The sequence below is a fragment of the Leptonychotes weddellii genome, chromosome 11, assembly GCF_054177405.1.
Source record: "Leptonychotes weddellii isolate Sample4059 chromosome 11, ASM5417740v2, whole genome shotgun sequence".
In the NCBI taxonomy this organism is placed as follows: domain Eukaryota; kingdom Metazoa; phylum Chordata; class Mammalia; order Carnivora; family Phocidae; genus Leptonychotes; species Leptonychotes weddellii.
In genome coordinates this window covers 35,294,444-35,311,253 of record NC_138379.1, presented here as the reverse complement: position 1 = coordinate 35,311,253, position 16,810 = coordinate 35,294,444, and the positions used below count along the sequence as shown (strand labels likewise).

The window sequence follows — 16,810 nt, the reverse complement described above, 5'->3', positions numbered from 1 at the left end:
TATGACTTCGGCAAAATCACCCAGGAAGCTGTGGGATCTGGACTCTAACTTAGATCATTGGTCTGCACACTCTACTCTCAAAAGATCCCACTCCGAAATGGGGTTCTCACGCTGAGTCTGGGCTTTCGAGGCCTTTGAGCAATGAGCTTCACTGGTGCAGCGCTGTGCGCAAGAAGGAGGGAAAAACAGCAGTTTTCTTTCCAGCCGAAGACACATCTCCACCCGGACCCACACAGGACACTCCGCTGCGGAAACACACAGGTCGAGTTAGGCAGGAGTTCACTTCCTCCCTCCAGGCCGGGGCGGGACCTGGGCTTGGAGAGACTGGCGAGAAGCTTTAGCAGCCATTCTCCTCTTCTGCAGAAATGCGGCTGCGTTTCTAAGCGTCCAGAGAAGGTGGGGTGGGCCCACGGCCCTCTGATCCACTCCCGGGTAGGAACTGGCCGAGTGACGTGGCCGCCACGTCCAGTTTGTCTCAGGTTCTTCCACTTAGACTCTAATTCTCACTGCAGGTTTCTTTGCCTCTGACTCTTGCTTTCTGCTCTCTGTCTCTGTCTCTTGGCTGCCTCTCTCACTGTCTCACTATCTCAGCTCTGAGTGTGTCTCTGCCCTATTGCCATGGGTCTCTCTCTCTAAATCTCTCGCGATCTGTTTTCTACTCCCACCCTGCACCTAGGTCCCCCATAAATCAGAGGACAGAGGGAGACCCAAAGTCAGCTTGGAGTTGAGCGCGCGCGGCCAACATTTCCCGAGGACATAGGACGAGTACGGTGCTGGAGAGGTTTGGAGCGAGTGTGCCCCGGAGCCAAGTGCAGCCGCGTTGGGCTGCCGGCCTCTGCCTCCCTCCCAGCCTAGGGAGGGGTCGGAGCGCGCGCGCGCGCGGGACTCGAGGGGTAGGGGGCTGGCCAGTCTCTTGCCCCAGCGGCCACCCTGGGGATCCCAAGCTCCTCCCCACCTTGTTTCTATTGGCCTCGGGCGCCCCCGCCCCCAGCCGCCCGCTCGGGCTCTGGGGCCCTTAAGCTACTACCGGATAAATAGCCCCGGGCGCCTCGCGTGACGATAGGGGTGGGGAAGCCCCGGGGCGCTGCCGCCGCTTTCCCATCAGGCCGGAGAGGACCGGGCAGAGCGGGGGGGGGGGAAGTGGGGTGTACATTCAGACCCCCGGTACTTTACTACCGCACGGTCAAGACTGCAGAGAGGCAGAAAGTTTCGGGCAACCCCTACCGAAGCTAGGACTGCGCCACCCCCTGCAGGGACATGGAGCTGCTGTCGCCGCCACTCCGAGACGTAGACTTGACTGGCCCCGACGGCTCCCTCTGCAACTTTGCCTCCGCAGATGATTTCTATGATGACCCGTGTTTCGACTCCTCCGACCTGCGATTCTTCGAGGACCTGGACCCGCGCCTCGTGCACGTGGGCGCGCTCCTGAAGCCCGAGGAACACTCGCACTTCCCTGCGGTCGTGCACCCGGCGCCAGGCGCGCGCGAGGACGAGCATGTGCGCGCTCCCAGCGGGCACCACCAGGCTGGCCGCTGTCTGCTGTGGGCCTGCAAAGCGTGCAAGCGCAAGACCACTAACGCCGACCGCCGCAAGGCCGCCACCATGCGCGAGCGGCGCCGCCTGAGCAAAGTCAACGAGGCTTTCGAGACGCTCAAGCGCTGCACGTCCAGCAACCCGAACCAGCGGCTGCCCAAGGTGGAGATCCTGCGCAATGCCATTCGCTACATCGAAGGCCTGCAGGCGCTGCTGCGCGACCAGGACGCCGCGCCCCCTGGTGCCGCCGCTGCCTTCTACGCGCCTGGCCCGCTGCCCCCAGGCCGTGGCGGCGAACACTACAGTGGCGACTCAGACGCGTCCAGCCCGCGCTCCAACTGCTCCGACGGCATGGTAAGGCCAGGACCCCCAGCTAGAGAAGTGAGGGCAGCTCTTGGTATATCTGGGACGTGTTTCCGAGCGCGGGGAGCGGGCCCGCCAGAGGGAGGTTTGGGCTGGGAACCTTGCCGCGAGTGGACCCCGGTGTCCTGAGCAGCTGTCACTGGGGTGGCCTGGTGCCTTGGGGGCGCACGGGACAAATGCGAGCCACCCTACTGAGGGCGCTGTTAGAGCTCTGCTGCAGCGACATGAAGATCTGCTTTTCTCCACTTACCCTATTTACAAAATGCAGATTTATGCACCTAGGCGACTATCCACCCTCTAGTTGGCCCGGGAGGAGGCTGCAGTCAGCTCCTGTCCGCCCCGATCCCCCAACCAGGGCCCAGAACTCGTGGCTGAGACTGGGGAGTTGGGGCGGGGTGGCTACCGGGAGTGATGCTCTGGCCCCACGCGGTCCCCGAGCCTGACTCGGGCGCCCTTGACGTTTGCAGATGGACTACAGCGGCCCCCCGAGCGGTGCCCGGCGGCGGAACTGCTACGATGGCACCTACTACAGCGAGGCGCCGAGCGGTGCGTATTTGCGCCTCCTTCGCACGTTACCCCCTTTGAGCTGCCCTGGCCTCCCTCTATCTAGGACCCCCCCTCCCCGCTCCCAATCCTGGGAGACAGTACAGGGAATGAAATACTAAGCGTGCGGCTTCCTCCCTTTTCGCTCCGGACTCTCCCTGGGTCCTCTCGGACTCGGGCAGGCCTTCAGTTTCCTGTCTGCCCCAAAGCACTGAGCCTGTAGGTGGGAGATTTGTTCGCTGCTCAACTGCATACTAACCTACCCCTCCCCGCGCAGAACCCAGGCCGGGGAAGAGTGCTGCGGTATCGAGCCTCGACTGCCTGTCCAGCATCGTGGAGCGCATCTCCACCGAGAGCCCCGCCGCGCCCGCGCTTCTGCTGGCGGATGCGCCGCCGGAGTCGTCTCCCGGCCCACAAGAAGAGGCCGCCCAGAGCGAGGTCGAGCGCGGCGCCCCCGCCCCTTCCCCGGACGCCGCCCCGCAGTGCTCAGCGGGCGCAAACCCCAACCCGATCTACCAGGTGCTCTGAGGGGGTGGGCGGCCGCATGGGAGGGCTCCGCTGCCTGCGCGCCCGAGGGATGGTGCCCCTAGAGTCCCTCGCGCCCAAAAGATCGAGCTTAAATGCTAACTCCCACTCCCAACCGCGCTTTAAAAGCGACCCCTCCCGAGTTGGGAGAGGCGGGAGAACGGACGTGTGTTTCCACTCCCGCGCTCCACAGTAAGGACACAGTCCTTTTCCACACAACACCCTTCCCTGACACTCGCGGCGATGGTCTTTAGGTGTTCCTCCTTGAGGGGCCAGACCCTTCCTCTTCCTTACCCCGATTCCCTGGGCGGGGTGGGACCCGCGCAGACCTAAGCCCCGCCTCCGGACGCCAGTGCGGCTGAAGGGGGCGTGGCCTCCCTCCCAGAGCCCCGGGCGGCTTTGCTCTTCCCCAGCGCCCACGGGGCGCGCTGGCGTTCCGCGTGTAACAAGTGTAACAGTAACCACTTCACCCCCTCCCCCAGTTCAGGACCACTTTTTGTAATACTTTTGTAATCTATTCCTGTAAATAAGAGTTGCTTTGCCAGAGCAGGTGCCCCTAGGGCTGTATTTATCTCTGAGGCATGGTGTGCGGTGCGACAGGGACTTTGTACGTTTATACGGCAGGTGGGTGAGCCGCAGGCGCTCGCTCAGGTGTTCGAAATAAAGACGCTAATTTATACCGCGGTGGCTCCGACTTTCCCTGGGGATGGGGCTAGGAAGGGAGGAAACCCCGAAAACTTGGGCCAGCTGAACCGCAGCGACCCCTGTAGGCGGAAGACGGATTGCAAGAAAGGAGCCTGGGGCGGGCTAGGAAGGGAGGGGTGCGTTTGGCTCCTTATCCGTGGGGGAGGTTCCTCTGACCCATCACTACACGCAGCAGGTCAGTGGTTCTTGTGTCAGGATGCATTTTAGAATGATTTGAGTAGTGAAAAAAAAAATCCATGCCTGCCCCACTCGCCAGAGATTCTGATTTAATATATCTGCCCCTAATATCCGGGGCCAGGTTTTGGTATTTTTCAAAAGCTCCCCTAAGAGATTCTAAAGTGCGTGCAAGTTTGAGAATCACGCCCCTCGATACACACTGAGTGAACCCAGGCAGATGGACTACAGGCGTGGTGTCCAGAAGGAACACTGGGAATTCGTAGCTCTAGGTGCCACTCGGAAGCCTCATGGGTACAGAGAATGTGATAAGGTGCTCATAGCATTGTAAGGAAAAACTGAGTGTGAAGGGGCGATGTAAGCTGTATGACACTTACAGGCTCTCAGTGATAGGAGTACTCTTAAGGGGACCGCACAGAAGGCCAGACAGGCACAGACGTCTCTACTCAGCCTGGCACCCAGCACTTAGAGCATCCTGGCCCTGTCAGGGCAGTGCAAACCTGCATCATCTCAGGTTTGGTTAAAAATGCTCTGAGAGCAGAGGAGGGGACACTGATTTAGCCAGGGTGCTGGAGAGGACTTCCTGGAAGAGGTGCCATTTGAACTGTGTCTTGAGAAACAAGAAAAGACAGCACACAATGCCCACAGACCCATGCACATGTGCACGCACACACACAGCTGGGAGGGCACCCCTGGAAGGATAGTCTGGTAAAAGTTCTTTCCCATTCCCATGCCACCCCAAGCCCGCCCCCAAACATACATACATTTGTCATCAGGACCTCAATGTCTCCTACATCTCACCCTTACAGACACTTTTTTCCTGAAAACCTTACAGGCCCACTTTCAAAGGCTCTGCTTGTCAAGTGGGATGACCCTGAGGACTGCAGGCAAGATGTGTTGCCAGCAAGAAGGACCTGTGCTCTCTGCTCTGGGGAAAGCCTCTGCTGTCCCCAGTACAGGGTCCCTGAAGAGCTGCCTAGAGCTACTCTGTTACTAATAATCCTCAGCTTTTCCTCTGGCTTCCCCAGATGCACCTTGGGGTTCTTTACACTCCTTTGAGACCCTTTGGGGGCTCATTTATGAATTCATTCAATCAATAGTTGCCAGGTCCTATGCTGGGTGAAAACAGAGACCAATGGACAGTTCCTGACTGTGGAAAACACCAAGACATTTGGGGAGATTGGATCTCTTAGCAGCTGGTTACATCACAATGAATTAAATGTTATAATGGGGGTGTATGTGGTAGAGGAACAGAGTAGGAACAGAAGGTAGAGACAAGCAGTTAACCTCTAGTAAGAATCTTGAAGGGGTTGGTCATGGAAGGGGAGCCAAAGAAGGATACTCCAAGCTGAGGAAACAGAAGTGCAAAGACCCCAAAGTGACAGAAAGTAAACTGTGCCTTCATGGACCCAAAAGTGCTCACAGGGAGAGGCCAAAGGTGAGATGGGGAAAAGGCAGAGGCAGATCGTTAATGGACCTCATTTGGACTTTATTCTGAGGGCAATAGGGAGCCATAGAGGAATCTAACCAGCAGAAGGGTACAAATAAATCTGTATTTAGAAAAGCCAGTCTGGGCTGGCAAAATGGATAGGAGGGAACAAGACTTGAGACAGGAAGATTTGTCAGGAGGCCATGAGGGCTGCTCAGAGGAGACATGACATGACCTGAACTGGGTCTGCGACTGGGATGTGAGAGAAAGCATAGGAATAGAGAGTTGTGCCAGATAAAATGTAGGTGTTGACAGTACAGTGGAGAACTTCGAGGGCACAGTCCTTACCCTCACACAGCTTAAAATCCACCGGGGAGGGGCACCTGGGTGGCTCAGTCATTGAGCGTCTGCCTTCGGCTCAGGTCATGATCCCAGGGTCCTGGGATCGAGCCCCGCATCGGGCTCCCTGCTTGGTGGGAAGTCTGCTTCTTCCTCTCCCACTCCCCCTGCTTGTGTTGTCTCTCTCTGTCAAATAAATAAATAGAATCTTTAAAAAAAAATCAACTGGGGAAATAGCCATTAGACAAAGAAATAAGTGAATAAATGGTGAGAAATACTATAAGGAAAGGTAAAGCGTGCAGTGAGATATGATAATGGGGTATAAGAAGGTGCAGAAAGGAGGATGCAGGATTTCTGCACTGAGGAAACCAATTACACGTATGAAGAAGGCCCAGGAGCTAGTGTGCAATTGGAAAAAATGTCCCTTCTTTCCTGAGGATGCTGCTCTGCACCAGGGTTCATAGCTAGGCAATCAGAGAGCAGGCTGGACTTCAGCCCCCACTGACCTTCTTAGGCAGGTAAATTTGTTCAGTGAACCAACATGCATAACTGTTCACAGAGCCTTGTGTATGGAGGCCCTAATGACGTGAGGGGAAAGGGGGAGCCAAGGCTGACTCAGGCTCTGGTTTGGTTCAGAGTGGACGGTAATGCCATTACAGAGATGGAGACATCAGGAGAAGAAGAAGCAGGTATGGGGAGAGATTTAGTCCAGGACACTTCCAGTTACAAGTGACAGAAACCCAGTTCAGACTAGCGTCACCCCCCAAGGGGTGTGTTGGAAGGACATGGGACAGTTCATATATGGAAGCAGCACTACAGGGACCATAGTATCCATGAGCTTTGACAGCTGGGACTGGAGCCTGGAGCCCCTCTTACTCTTCCACCATTCCCGGGCTTGCCTCTACTTAGTTTACTTTACTCTCTCCGAGTCCATATTGATTTTCTCCAGCAACGCAGGAATTACCTTGGATCTCACCATTAAACTCCAGTTTGAAAATTTCCAGAGAAGAACCCTCATTGGACTAGCTTAGATCATGATCCAGGATTTGAACCCAGGCAGACAGACTCCAGGGATTGCACTCTTGGCTGCCTTGCCTTATACCTCTGCATGGGAAGGAAGGAGAGGGCACTGCGAGAAAGTCAGGAGGGAGGGGAACAGCTGGAGATTGGATCACTCCATGGATGATGGGGTTTGAGGTCCCCTCCTGGCCCATCTCTCACCTCAGTCCCCTGGATTTGGGGGTGGGAGGAGCGTCTAGTCGAGGCCAACTCCATTTGCAACGTAGATGAAATGACCCTTGTTCTTGGGGCCATTTTCACCTGGGCTGGATCTGCGGAAACATTGGGTCCATGTCTACACACATGTGCTCATGCAACCACACATGAACCCAGAGCATACCACCAGAGGCTGATGCACATTGAAGGCGACATGACAAACTGAGATTTTTCTCAGCATAAGCAAATTATTTCTCATCTGGTTTACAGAGCCTTCTTTACTTTCCCAAAGTTTTTATTGAGATGCAATTTACATACCATAAAATTCAGCCTCTTAACGTGTCGAAATCAGTAGTTTGTGATATATTCACTATGTTGTACAATATCACCAGTACTGTCTAATCCAGAACATTTTCCTCACTCCCAAAAGAAACTCTTAACCCATTTGCAGTCACTCCCCACTCTTCCTCCTCCCTCAATCCCCTGGCAACCACGAATTATTTTCTGTTTCTATGGATGTGCCTATTCTGGACACTTCATGAGTGGAATCACACACTGTGTGGCCTTTTGTGTATGACTCTTTTCCCTTGGCATAATGTTTCCAAAATTCATCCATGTTGTAGCCTGTATCAGGACTTCATTCCTTTGTATAGCTAAATAATATTGCATTATATGGATACATCGTATTTTGTTTATCCATTTATCAGTTGATAGATATTTGGGTTGTTTCCATTTTTAGCTATTCTGAATAATACTGTTATGAACATTCAAGTACACATTTTTGTGTAAACATATGCTTTTAATTCTCTTGGGTATATACCTAAAAATGAAATTGCTGGGTATATCATAACTCTATGTTTAAATTTTTGAGGACCTGCCAAAGTCTTCCCCAAAGCAGCTGCACCATTTTACATTCCCATCAGCAGTGTATCAGGGTTCCAATTTCTCTACATCATCCACAACACTATTTCTGTTTGTCTTTTTATTCTAGCCACCCTAGTGGGTGTAAAGTGGTATCTCATTGTGGTTTTGATTTGCATTTCCCTAATGACTAATGATGTTGAGTATCTTTTCATGTGCTTATTGGCCATTTGTATTTCTTCTTTGGGGAAATGTCTATTCAAATCCTCTGCCCATCTTAAAATTAGATTACTTGTCTTTTTATTGTTGAGTTTTGAGTGTTCTCTCTATAATCTAGATACTAGACTCTTATCAAATATGTGATTTGCAGATATTTTCTCTCACTCTACAGGTTGTCTTTTCACATTCCTGACAGTGTCCATGGAAGCACAATTTTGTTTCATTTTGATGGAGTTCAGTTTATCTATATTTTGTTGTTGTTGTTGCTTGCATTGTGGGCATTATGTCTACAAAACCATAACCTAAACCAAGTAAGAGTATTATAGTTTTAGCTCCTACGTTTGATATTTCATGTGTTTTTAGTTGATTTTTCTATATGGTGTAAAGAAGGGATCCAACTTCATTCTTTTGCATGTAGATACCCACTTGTCCCAGCACCTTTTGTTGAAAGGGCTATTCTTTTCCCCATGGAATTTTCTTGGCACCCTTGTCACAAATTAATTGACTATAAATGTATGGGTTTATTTCTGGGCTTTCAGTTCTATTCCATTGATCTACATGCCTATCCTCATGCCAGTACCACACAGTGTTGATTACTGTAGCTTTGTAGTAAGTTTTGAAATGAGGGAGTGTGAGTCCTCTAACTTTGTTCTTCTTCAAGATCGTTGTGGCTATTCTGGGTCCCCTGCATTTCATGAATGTATCTTTAAGTAGCCCTGTCTTGACAGTATTTTAAGTAGTCACAAACCTTGTCTGGTTCAATTTAGCAGCTGTAAATTGGCACGGAAATTTAAAGCAGGTTCTTGTGTGTTGGTGCACAAAAAAGATAGTTATATGGGAGGACGGTGATATTTTCATTTTCAGTCATCTTTGATGCAGTTTTAATGAAACAAACGTGTTGTTAACTGAACATCTTTCTATAATTGCAAAAGAAAAAGTTGCAACTGTTTTTGTTGGCTTCCAACAAAAGTAAAGTATAAGTAAATATAGCTTATTCAAAAGTCTTATGTTGGTGTGTCAGGCAGTTAATAAAAATACTAAGCAATTTTTTTCTGGATTTTTAAAGGTTTGTAGTATTTGTCAGCTTTCTAAACTTTACATGTGTTCCTGATTTCTAAGTCTAAATGCATATTCACTTTTGTGCCCACCTTTCTATTCTTTTTTTAAAAGTGTAACCCCCAAAATATCTAAACACCAGGCCTCACAAAACCCGGATCCAGCACTACACACTGCCAACCAGGCTTACCTGCTGCCTCCTGGGGGTATCCACCAGGAGAACCCACAAGGCTCCCATCAAAGGCATTGCAGCCCTTGGGATAGCCACACATCTCCAAGCTGCTTCCAGAAGGAGAATTCAGTGGCCTCTGCCCAGACCTACTGGGAACACTCTTAAAGAAGTGCCTGCGCCCACCCGCCCTCCCTACACATCAGCCTCTCTGACCATCCACATGCATCCTGCACCGCAGCCTTCATCATTTCCTGCCTCCCCACCTCACTCAACCAGCATGAGAGGCGTCGAGGTCCCATCTTCCCCAAAACCAAGCCTAGGGAGGGCTGACACTCTGCCCCCCGGGGCCACACTGTCACTGAGGGACTGACGGACATTGCTGGGGACTGGTAGGAGCCCATGAGAGAGATGTGGGGTTAGAGCAGGTCACAGAGGGTTTGGAGGGGATGGGCAATCTGAGGGAAGGGGGAAAAGGGAAGGAGAGGAGGTTATATGAGAGACATTATCTTATTTATTTTTTAAAAAAGGTTTTATTTATTTATTTGACAGAGAGAGACACAGCGAGAGAGGGAACACAAGCAGGGGGAGTGGGAGAGGGAGAAGCAGGCTTCCTGCTGAACAGGGAGCCCGATGCGGGGCTCGATCCCAGGACCCTGGGATCATGACCTGAGCCGAAGGCAGACGCCCAATGACTGAGCCACCCAGGTGCCCAGAGACACTATCTCATTTAATCCTCACAAAATGTTATTTCCTTTACACAGATGAGGAAACGGAAGCCTAGAGAGGAAAAGTGAATAGCTTACAGTCACTAATAAGCAGCAAATGAGATTTGTAACCGAATCTGTCTAGATGCGTGGTTCTCTCAACCAGAGGAAATTTTACCCCCAAAAGGACTGTTGGGAGTGTCTGTAGACCTTCTTGATTGTCATGACTGGGGAAGGGGCTCTAGTGACATCTAGCTGGTAGAGGCTAGGGATGCTGCTAAACATTCTACAATGCACAGGAGAGCCCCCATCACAAAGGATTATCTGGTCCAAAAGGTCAACGGTGCCAAGGTTGAGAAACCCTGGTCTAGCACTTCCCCTGGCCATTCTCTACCTTGGCTCCTTTCTAGACTTCTCCTGGCCTAAGAGATCTGGACCCCATTCACCGGGGGGGGGCGGTGTCACAGGAAGGAAGAGCTGTACACCCTACCCCATTCCCAGGTTAGGTGCCAGGGTCGGTGCTCAAGCTACGGACCCAACAGCAATGGTCACCAATTTCCCACTATGGCACCTCTAATTTCAGTCTCCCCTGTCCATTGGAGTTCTGGTCAAAGCAGGAGATCCCAGCTGGTTTCATTGCTTATGGTGGGTCACCCCCAAAGCCTGCTCCGTTCATGCCCAGTTTAGGTTAGTTTCCAGATGTGACCACAAGATGGCACCCCAACCCACTGGGAATGTTAAGGCTCTGGGCCTGGGAGAGCAGCAGAGAGGATGTGCCAAGCTGGACAAAGGCCCAGGGGCTGGACTTGGGCCAGTTCCAGAGCCTAGCAGGACCAGATCTAAGGCTTACAAGTGCCAAGTGTGAGAACATAGGCCAAACTTGGCTTCAGGACTCCCTTCACCTTTTTCCAGTCCACTCTCACCCCAGCTCCTCCTGGAGCCATTCCTACCACAGAGCTTATGGAGCCCAGCACACCCTCCCCTCCAGCCAGAACAAGAGTGATCCCAGAGCTGAGGTGTTAAAGGATATAGGGCTTATTATTATTCGTCTGACAATAAAGAAGCTGAGGCATAGAGAAGTTGAATAACTTGCCCAAGGTCATAGCTAAGTCAATGATGGAGCTCGGATTTGAACACAGGCAGCCAGGCCCTAGAGTCTATGCTCCTGACCACCGAACAACAACAGCCCACTGGTAGTTCACTGCCGCCTCTTCTCACCAGCCACTGATCCCAACGACCCTCTGGCATGGGACCACACGCCTTCCTCTGCAAGGGAGGGGACAGATGGTTATGAATAAGGGGGTACCGTGCAAGTAGAAAGGGGTGAGGGTCTTGGCTGGCTGCGGGGCTATGGTTAGTGGTTGTGGGTGAGAAGCTAAGGCTCAGGCAGCAAATCCTCCTCCCACCCCTATTTCTCTGAGGCCTTTTTTTCTTTCTTTCTGTGTGCCCTCTCAGTTTTTCTGGGCTCTCTGCAAATGCCAGCCTTTTACAGTGTGAAAAGGAAGTGAGAGAAGGGACTTTTATGTCCCTGCTTAGGATGGGGGGGTGCATTCTTTGGGGCCTGGGCTGGGAGTTGCCATCAAAGATCAAGGTGAGAATCCTAAAGTGGGTCAGTGTGGGGCACCTCAGGGACAGCTCCCCTGTCCCCTGGGAAGCTCCTCTCTGAGCCTTCTCCACTTGCCATGTAGGGGATTTTAGGGTGTAGTGGATACCCTTTCACATTTCCCTTCACTCCAACCCTCTCCTGCCTCTCTTTTTCTAATACAACCTCTAGGGCCAGGCCTGACCAGGGCTCCTAATCATGAACCTTCCCCCTACTAGCAGCCTCTCTCTATCTCTCCATCTCTCCACCTGTCCACTACATAGGACACCCTTCAGCTTCCCACTGTGGCTCACCATGGGGTAGTGGCCTGAGTGGGCTCTGCACTGACTCCCTGAGAGATCCTGGGTATGACCTTCCCCTGACACAGCGTCGGTTCAGGGCTCCAGATTCTCCTGGCCTCTGACACTGGGATGCTAGGATCCCAGGCCCTCTCTTGGCCTTTCTCAACTCATCTAACTCTGAACGAGGAGCCGCCGTGTTCTGGGCACTGTGGAGGAAAGCAAATGAGCAGCAACCCCGGAGGAGCTGGTAGTCCATTTTGGGGGAAAAGATGAGTTATAGTGAAGGCTGGGGAGCGATACTCTGATCCAATGTGGGCCTTCCTGCAAGAGAGGGAAAAGGGGGAATCCTGGGCCTCTATGGCTGGTGGAAACACCGAAGGCTTTCCGAGAGAGAAGAGGGATGGCTGGCTGGAAGGAAGAGAAGGTTTGGAGAGGACTCTTTCTGGTTTCTCCCCATCTTGATATCTCCCAGCCAAGTGTGTGCATGTGTGTGCGTGTCTGTGTGTGTGTGTGTTCATCTCTCTGTGTCCATCTTTTTCTCTTCTTTCTGGGGGTCCCCATTTCTCTGTTTTATCACCTGCTTGGATTGGGGCAGAGCTTTCTGAGAGCCTGTGTCCTGGGGAATCTGAATTTGGGTGAGGCTGAGCTGCACCAGGTCAGGCCTCCTTCTGGTTAGGGGATGGGGATCACACTGATCACAGTGAGAGAGACACTTAAAAGCACTCTTATGCCTGCATTACTCTGAGATTGAAGGGGAAACAATTCCTGTTTAGATCAATCTCTGGAGGGAAGAGGTGCCATCCTGGCCTCAGACTCCGGCCCTCTCTTTGCCTCTGTCTATCTCTGCCCCCGTTTCTGCCCTAACTCTGCCTCTCTCTGTTTCTGCCATTGCCTTTCTCCCATCGGTCATGTCATGTTCTGCCCCTCGCCCTTTCCAACCTTCTCCACTCCTCCAAACCTTTCCCTACCACACACAGATTTCCCTGGGCTGGGATTTCCCTGGCCAAGTGAGGAGAGAGATGTCTGAGACACAGCTTTGTCCCCAGGCTCACAGCCGTGTCCATAGGTCAGTGTAGAGGGACAGCTGTCTGCACAGTTAGCAAGTGCCGACAGGTAAATAAGAGCCTCCTGTCTTCTTAATTAAATCGCCCTTTGTCCAGGCAGCCTTGTGTTCGATTGGGTTGGGCTGGGATCAATAAGCCTCTTTCCTGGTGCAGCCAACCCTGGAGCTGGGCCTGACCTCCCCAGCCCTGCTCAGGCCCACCTGCCCTTTTCCCCAAAAGTCTGTGAGCCCCTGGAGGGCAAGGTGTCTTGTACCTTTGTGCCTGGGACAGAGTGTGGAGTAAGGAAGGAGTAAATGAGTAATCGATTGAGTAAGCTGAAGCACTGGCAGCAAACATGGGCCAGAAAGGCCTGGAGCCCAAACTGTAACCCCCACCCCCAAGATCAACTGAGAAGCTGTGGGAATCACAGCAGGAACTGCTCCCATCCAGCTCCCCAGCACAACATCAGCTTACTGCCCAGGGAGGCTGAAGCCCGACAGGGAGAGGGGGGATATCAATGTTCAGGACCACTAGGAGCAGTTGCTCCTTCTGACCTCTAAGGGCAGAATACCCTTTTCATAAGGGATCCCCACGTAGCGATCCAGAGCTAGTGTGGGAGGGTCAGTGAGCTGGGATCAGTATGGCAGAGCTTGTGGCCCTCAATGGGAGACTAGGGTCAGCCTGGAGTTATGAAGGGCCCAAGGTGAGGAAGGGGTCGAAAGGCAAACATAGGGTTCCAGGATTATTGGGTTGTTAGGAGGGCTTAGAGGACAGCGTTGTGTGTTGTGTGTTTGGAGGATATTATTTTGGAGTCCATTCAAGAGGCACCCATGACAGGATCACGGGAGCTCCAGGTTCCGCAGAAAAGGCAGGTATTAAAGGTTGCTTGGAGCCGCCAATGCTGGTCCAGGTCAAGGTGTCTCTGATAGCGGTTGGGGGCGTCGCATTTCACAAGGAATAAGAGAGTACCTCGTTTGGAAGGGGAGGGACGGGTGCCGAAGCCCTTCTAACCTCAGTCTGACCCGGGGGGCGCAGGCCTAGACGTCTCCCGGAGCCCCGGCCCATCGCGTGGCGCTCCCCCAGGGCAGAGCGTCGGCGGGTCCCCCCCGAGCAGCAGGAGCCACGCGGGGCTGGCGCCCCCAGCGCCGGGGTTGAGGGAGGCCGGCTCCGAGCCGGGCTGGGAGGGGGGCGCGGAATCGGGGCTTTTTAGGACCCAGCGCGGCGCCTCCCTCCGGGGGCGAGTGCGGCTGCGCGCGCCGTGTGCTTGTGTCCGGAGAGCGGCGGGCTGGACGCGGACCGCGCGAGCGAGCAAGCGAGCAAGCGAGCAAGCGAGCCTAGCAGCAGCCCGGGCGGCAGCAGCGTCGCGGCGGCGGCGGCCGCTCCGCGCCTCGCCTCCCCGGCCTCGCCGGCTTGGCCGGCCTCGCCTCGCCGCGCCTGGACCCGCCACCCCCGCCTCCCGGTCGCGACCGCCGCAGCCCCCTCGCCTTGACCCGCACCTTCAACCACCTGCCCGAAGCGGGGCGCGAAGCGCGGGGCGCAGAGGCACCGGAGTCGGTGCCCACCGGCCTCGCAGACCGAAGCCAGCCCGGAGAAACCCCGTGCCCGGCCCCGCGCAGCTCCGCCACAGCCCGGGAGCTGTCCCTTCAGCACCGCCGCCGGAGCCAGAGCGTAGCCCCGCGGAAGCCCAGCTCAAGGCGGAGCGCTCACCGAGCGCAGCGCTCCGCGGCCGCCGCACCGAGCAGCGCCCCGGGTGCCCCTGCCCAGGGGGCCCGCCATCTCCTCCAAGAGGCGGGGAGAAGGATCGAGGAGGGCGGGCGGGCAGGCAGGCGCGCCCGCCACCGGGGGGAGCAGGCAGCCAGGCAAGGAGAGAGGGAGGGGGCCGGAGCCCGCCCTGCGCCCCGAGCTGCAGCCCGGCCACGCAGGGAGGAAGGCAACGGCCATCCATCTCCCCAGCGCCGAGAGCGCGCTGCGGCGACCACCGCACAGCAGAGCGCGAATTTCCCGGCCCCCTCTCCACCCTTCCCCCTTCCGGGGGCTGATCTATCTGTCCGGCCTTTGGAGCAGCTGACCTTCCCCCAAAAAAGCTTTGTGTCAATTTCTTCATTTTCCCGCTGAGATGGGGACGGGAGCCCGGCCCCCCAACCCTCTTTTCCCTCCTCCCGGGGCTCGCCGCTGAGCGCCGTCCCTCTCCCTCCCTTCCTCCCTCCCTTCCTCCCTCCCTTCCTCCCTCCCTTTCTTCCTTCCTTCTTTCCTCCTCTGCCTCCTCCGCAGCCGGACCCGCTCCCTCCCCACATCTGGCGCCTAGAGACCCCTGGGATCCCGCGCACACTCCCCTGGACCAGCACCCGACAGAAAGCGCCCCGAGGGGCTTGGGTCGCTCTTGGGGTGGCCAGAGCCACCATCCTCTGTACCCCCCGACGGCTGGGGGGAGGGGGGAGGAGGCCCCGCGCCCCCCTCCCCGGCGCCAACTCCCCCTGGCGGCCGCTCCCATGGGTGTCGCTGGGCCGCGCCATGCCTAAGGGGGCGCCGCGATGGGCCAAGGGGACGAGAGCGAGCGCATCGTGATCAACGTGGGCGGCACGCGCCACCAGACGTACCGCTCGACGCTGCGCACGCTGCCCGGCACGCGGCTCGCCTGGCTGGCGGAGCCCGACGCCCACAGCCATTTCGACTATGACCCGCGCGCCGACGAGTTCTTTTTCGACCGCCACCCAGGCGTCTTCGCGCACATCCTGAACTACTATCGCACTGGCAAGCTGCACTGCCCCGCCGACGTGTGCGGGCCACTCTATGAAGAGGAGCTGGCCTTCTGGGGCATCGACGAGACCGACGTGGAGCCCTGCTGCTGGATGACTTACCGCCAGCATCGCGACGCAGAGGAGGCGCTCGATAGCTTTGGCGGCGCACCCCTTGACAACAGCGCCGACGACGCGGACGCCGACGGCCCCGGCGACTCAGGTGACGGTGAGGACGAGCTGGAGATGACCAAGCGCCTGGCGCTTAGCGACTCCCCGGACGGCCGGCCAGGCGGCTTCTGGCGCCGCTGGCAGCCGCGCATCTGGGCGCTCTTCGAGGACCCCTACTCCTCCCGCTACGCGCGGGTAAGTGACAACCTATCCATCAGAAGATCCTCTGCCTCCCTGGGGCGGGGGTGGATTCGAGAACTGGCGCCTAGAGAGTCAGAACTGAAAGGAGTGTGTGTGTGTGTGTGTGTGTGTGTGTGTGTGTGTGTGTGCACGTATGAGAACGTGTATAAAAGGGGGGATAAAAGAGAGGTTGCTCTTTGAGGGGGACTAGTTTTGTAGGTATGTAAGGTCTGTGTCTGTATTTCCAAATTAAATATGTATGAGTGAGTACAAATGGGTGTTTGTGTGTATGAGTAGATTGTGTGTGCATATTTATGTAAGTATGGTGGTGTCGATTTGGGTAGGTAAAGTATTAGTGGGAATGAGAGAACATGTTTGTATGTTTGAGTGTGCAGGAGTGCCTGTGCATGCATATTTGTGTCTTTGCAGATGTACCCTGGGAAGATGTGAACTGCCCTTTAGATTTTGGTGTGGGGAGGGAAGCTGGGAGGCCTTCTTCCCTCCCAGGTAAAAGGCATCTGGAGCCAGTCAGGGCCTGTAGAGGAGGGCTTGCCCTGGTCTGCTGCTTGAGACAGACCACCCCTCCCCAGGGAGTAACCTCAGGCTGCTGTGAAGAGATGGTCAAGGGGGAATCTTTATGGCTAATTAATAGCTTGGTAGTTGGTATGGGCCTGGGCTGTGGGGAGGGTGATGTGGCCCCTCTGAGACCTGTTCCTGGGAACACAGCCTGCCCTTCTTCATCAAAAGGGAAGGGTTTTGGAGGGGGCCACTAGGCTTTGCCTGTGCTTCCTCTGGGACCTGTCAGGGGAAGAGTGGGGGGTTCTAAAGGGGAACCTGCAAGAAGGTGTGTGAGGTGGGTGTGTCTTCATCGGCCACTCCCCTTTAGTGATAGCAGCTTGTTACAGGAGAGAAAGGGCACCCTGCTGCTGACCTTGGCCTTTCAGAGGCTTCTCTGGATT

The 16,810-nt window shown here is 54.9% G+C and overlaps 2 protein-coding genes across 2 annotated transcripts in view; both read left to right on the top strand.

Annotated features, from left to right (window-relative positions):
- The first annotated feature begins 792 nt into the window (after positions 1-792).
- Positions 793-3,643, top strand: MYOD1 (myogenic differentiation 1). Its single transcript, XM_006750993.3, has 3 exons — positions 793-1,887; positions 2,364-2,442; positions 2,717-3,643. The coding sequence occupies exons 1-3, from the start codon at positions 1,258-1,260 to the stop codon at positions 2,965-2,967; spliced, it is 960 nt and encodes a 319-aa protein (XP_006751056.2). The 5' UTR covers positions 793-1,257; the 3' UTR covers positions 2,968-3,643.
- A 10,688-nt stretch (positions 3,644-14,331) lies between these two features.
- Positions 14,332-16,810, top strand: part of KCNC1 (potassium voltage-gated channel subfamily C member 1) — a 41,932-nt gene continuing 39,453 nt past the window's right edge. Inside the window, exon 1 of the mRNA XM_081798486.1 lies at positions 14,332-15,866. Within this exon, the coding sequence (XP_081654612.1) occupies positions 15,297-15,866 (570 nt within the window). The 5' untranslated portion in view covers positions 14,332-15,296. The remainder of the gene's footprint in view (positions 15,867-16,810) is intronic.

Bases quoted from the DNA above. Each gene is read 5' to 3' on its own strand.
- MYOD1 (XM_006750993.3), top strand. From the start codon at position 1,258: ATGGAGCTGCTGTCGCCGCCACTCCGAGACGTAGACTTGACTGGCCCC. The intron at 1,888-2,363 runs GTAAGGCCAGGA...TGACGTTTGCAG, and splicing joins CCAACTGCTCCGACGGCATG to ATGGACTACAGCGGCCCCCC. The intron at 2,443-2,716 runs GTGCGTATTTGC...CTCCCCGCGCAG, and splicing joins CTACAGCGAGGCGCCGAGCG to AACCCAGGCCGGGGAAGAGT.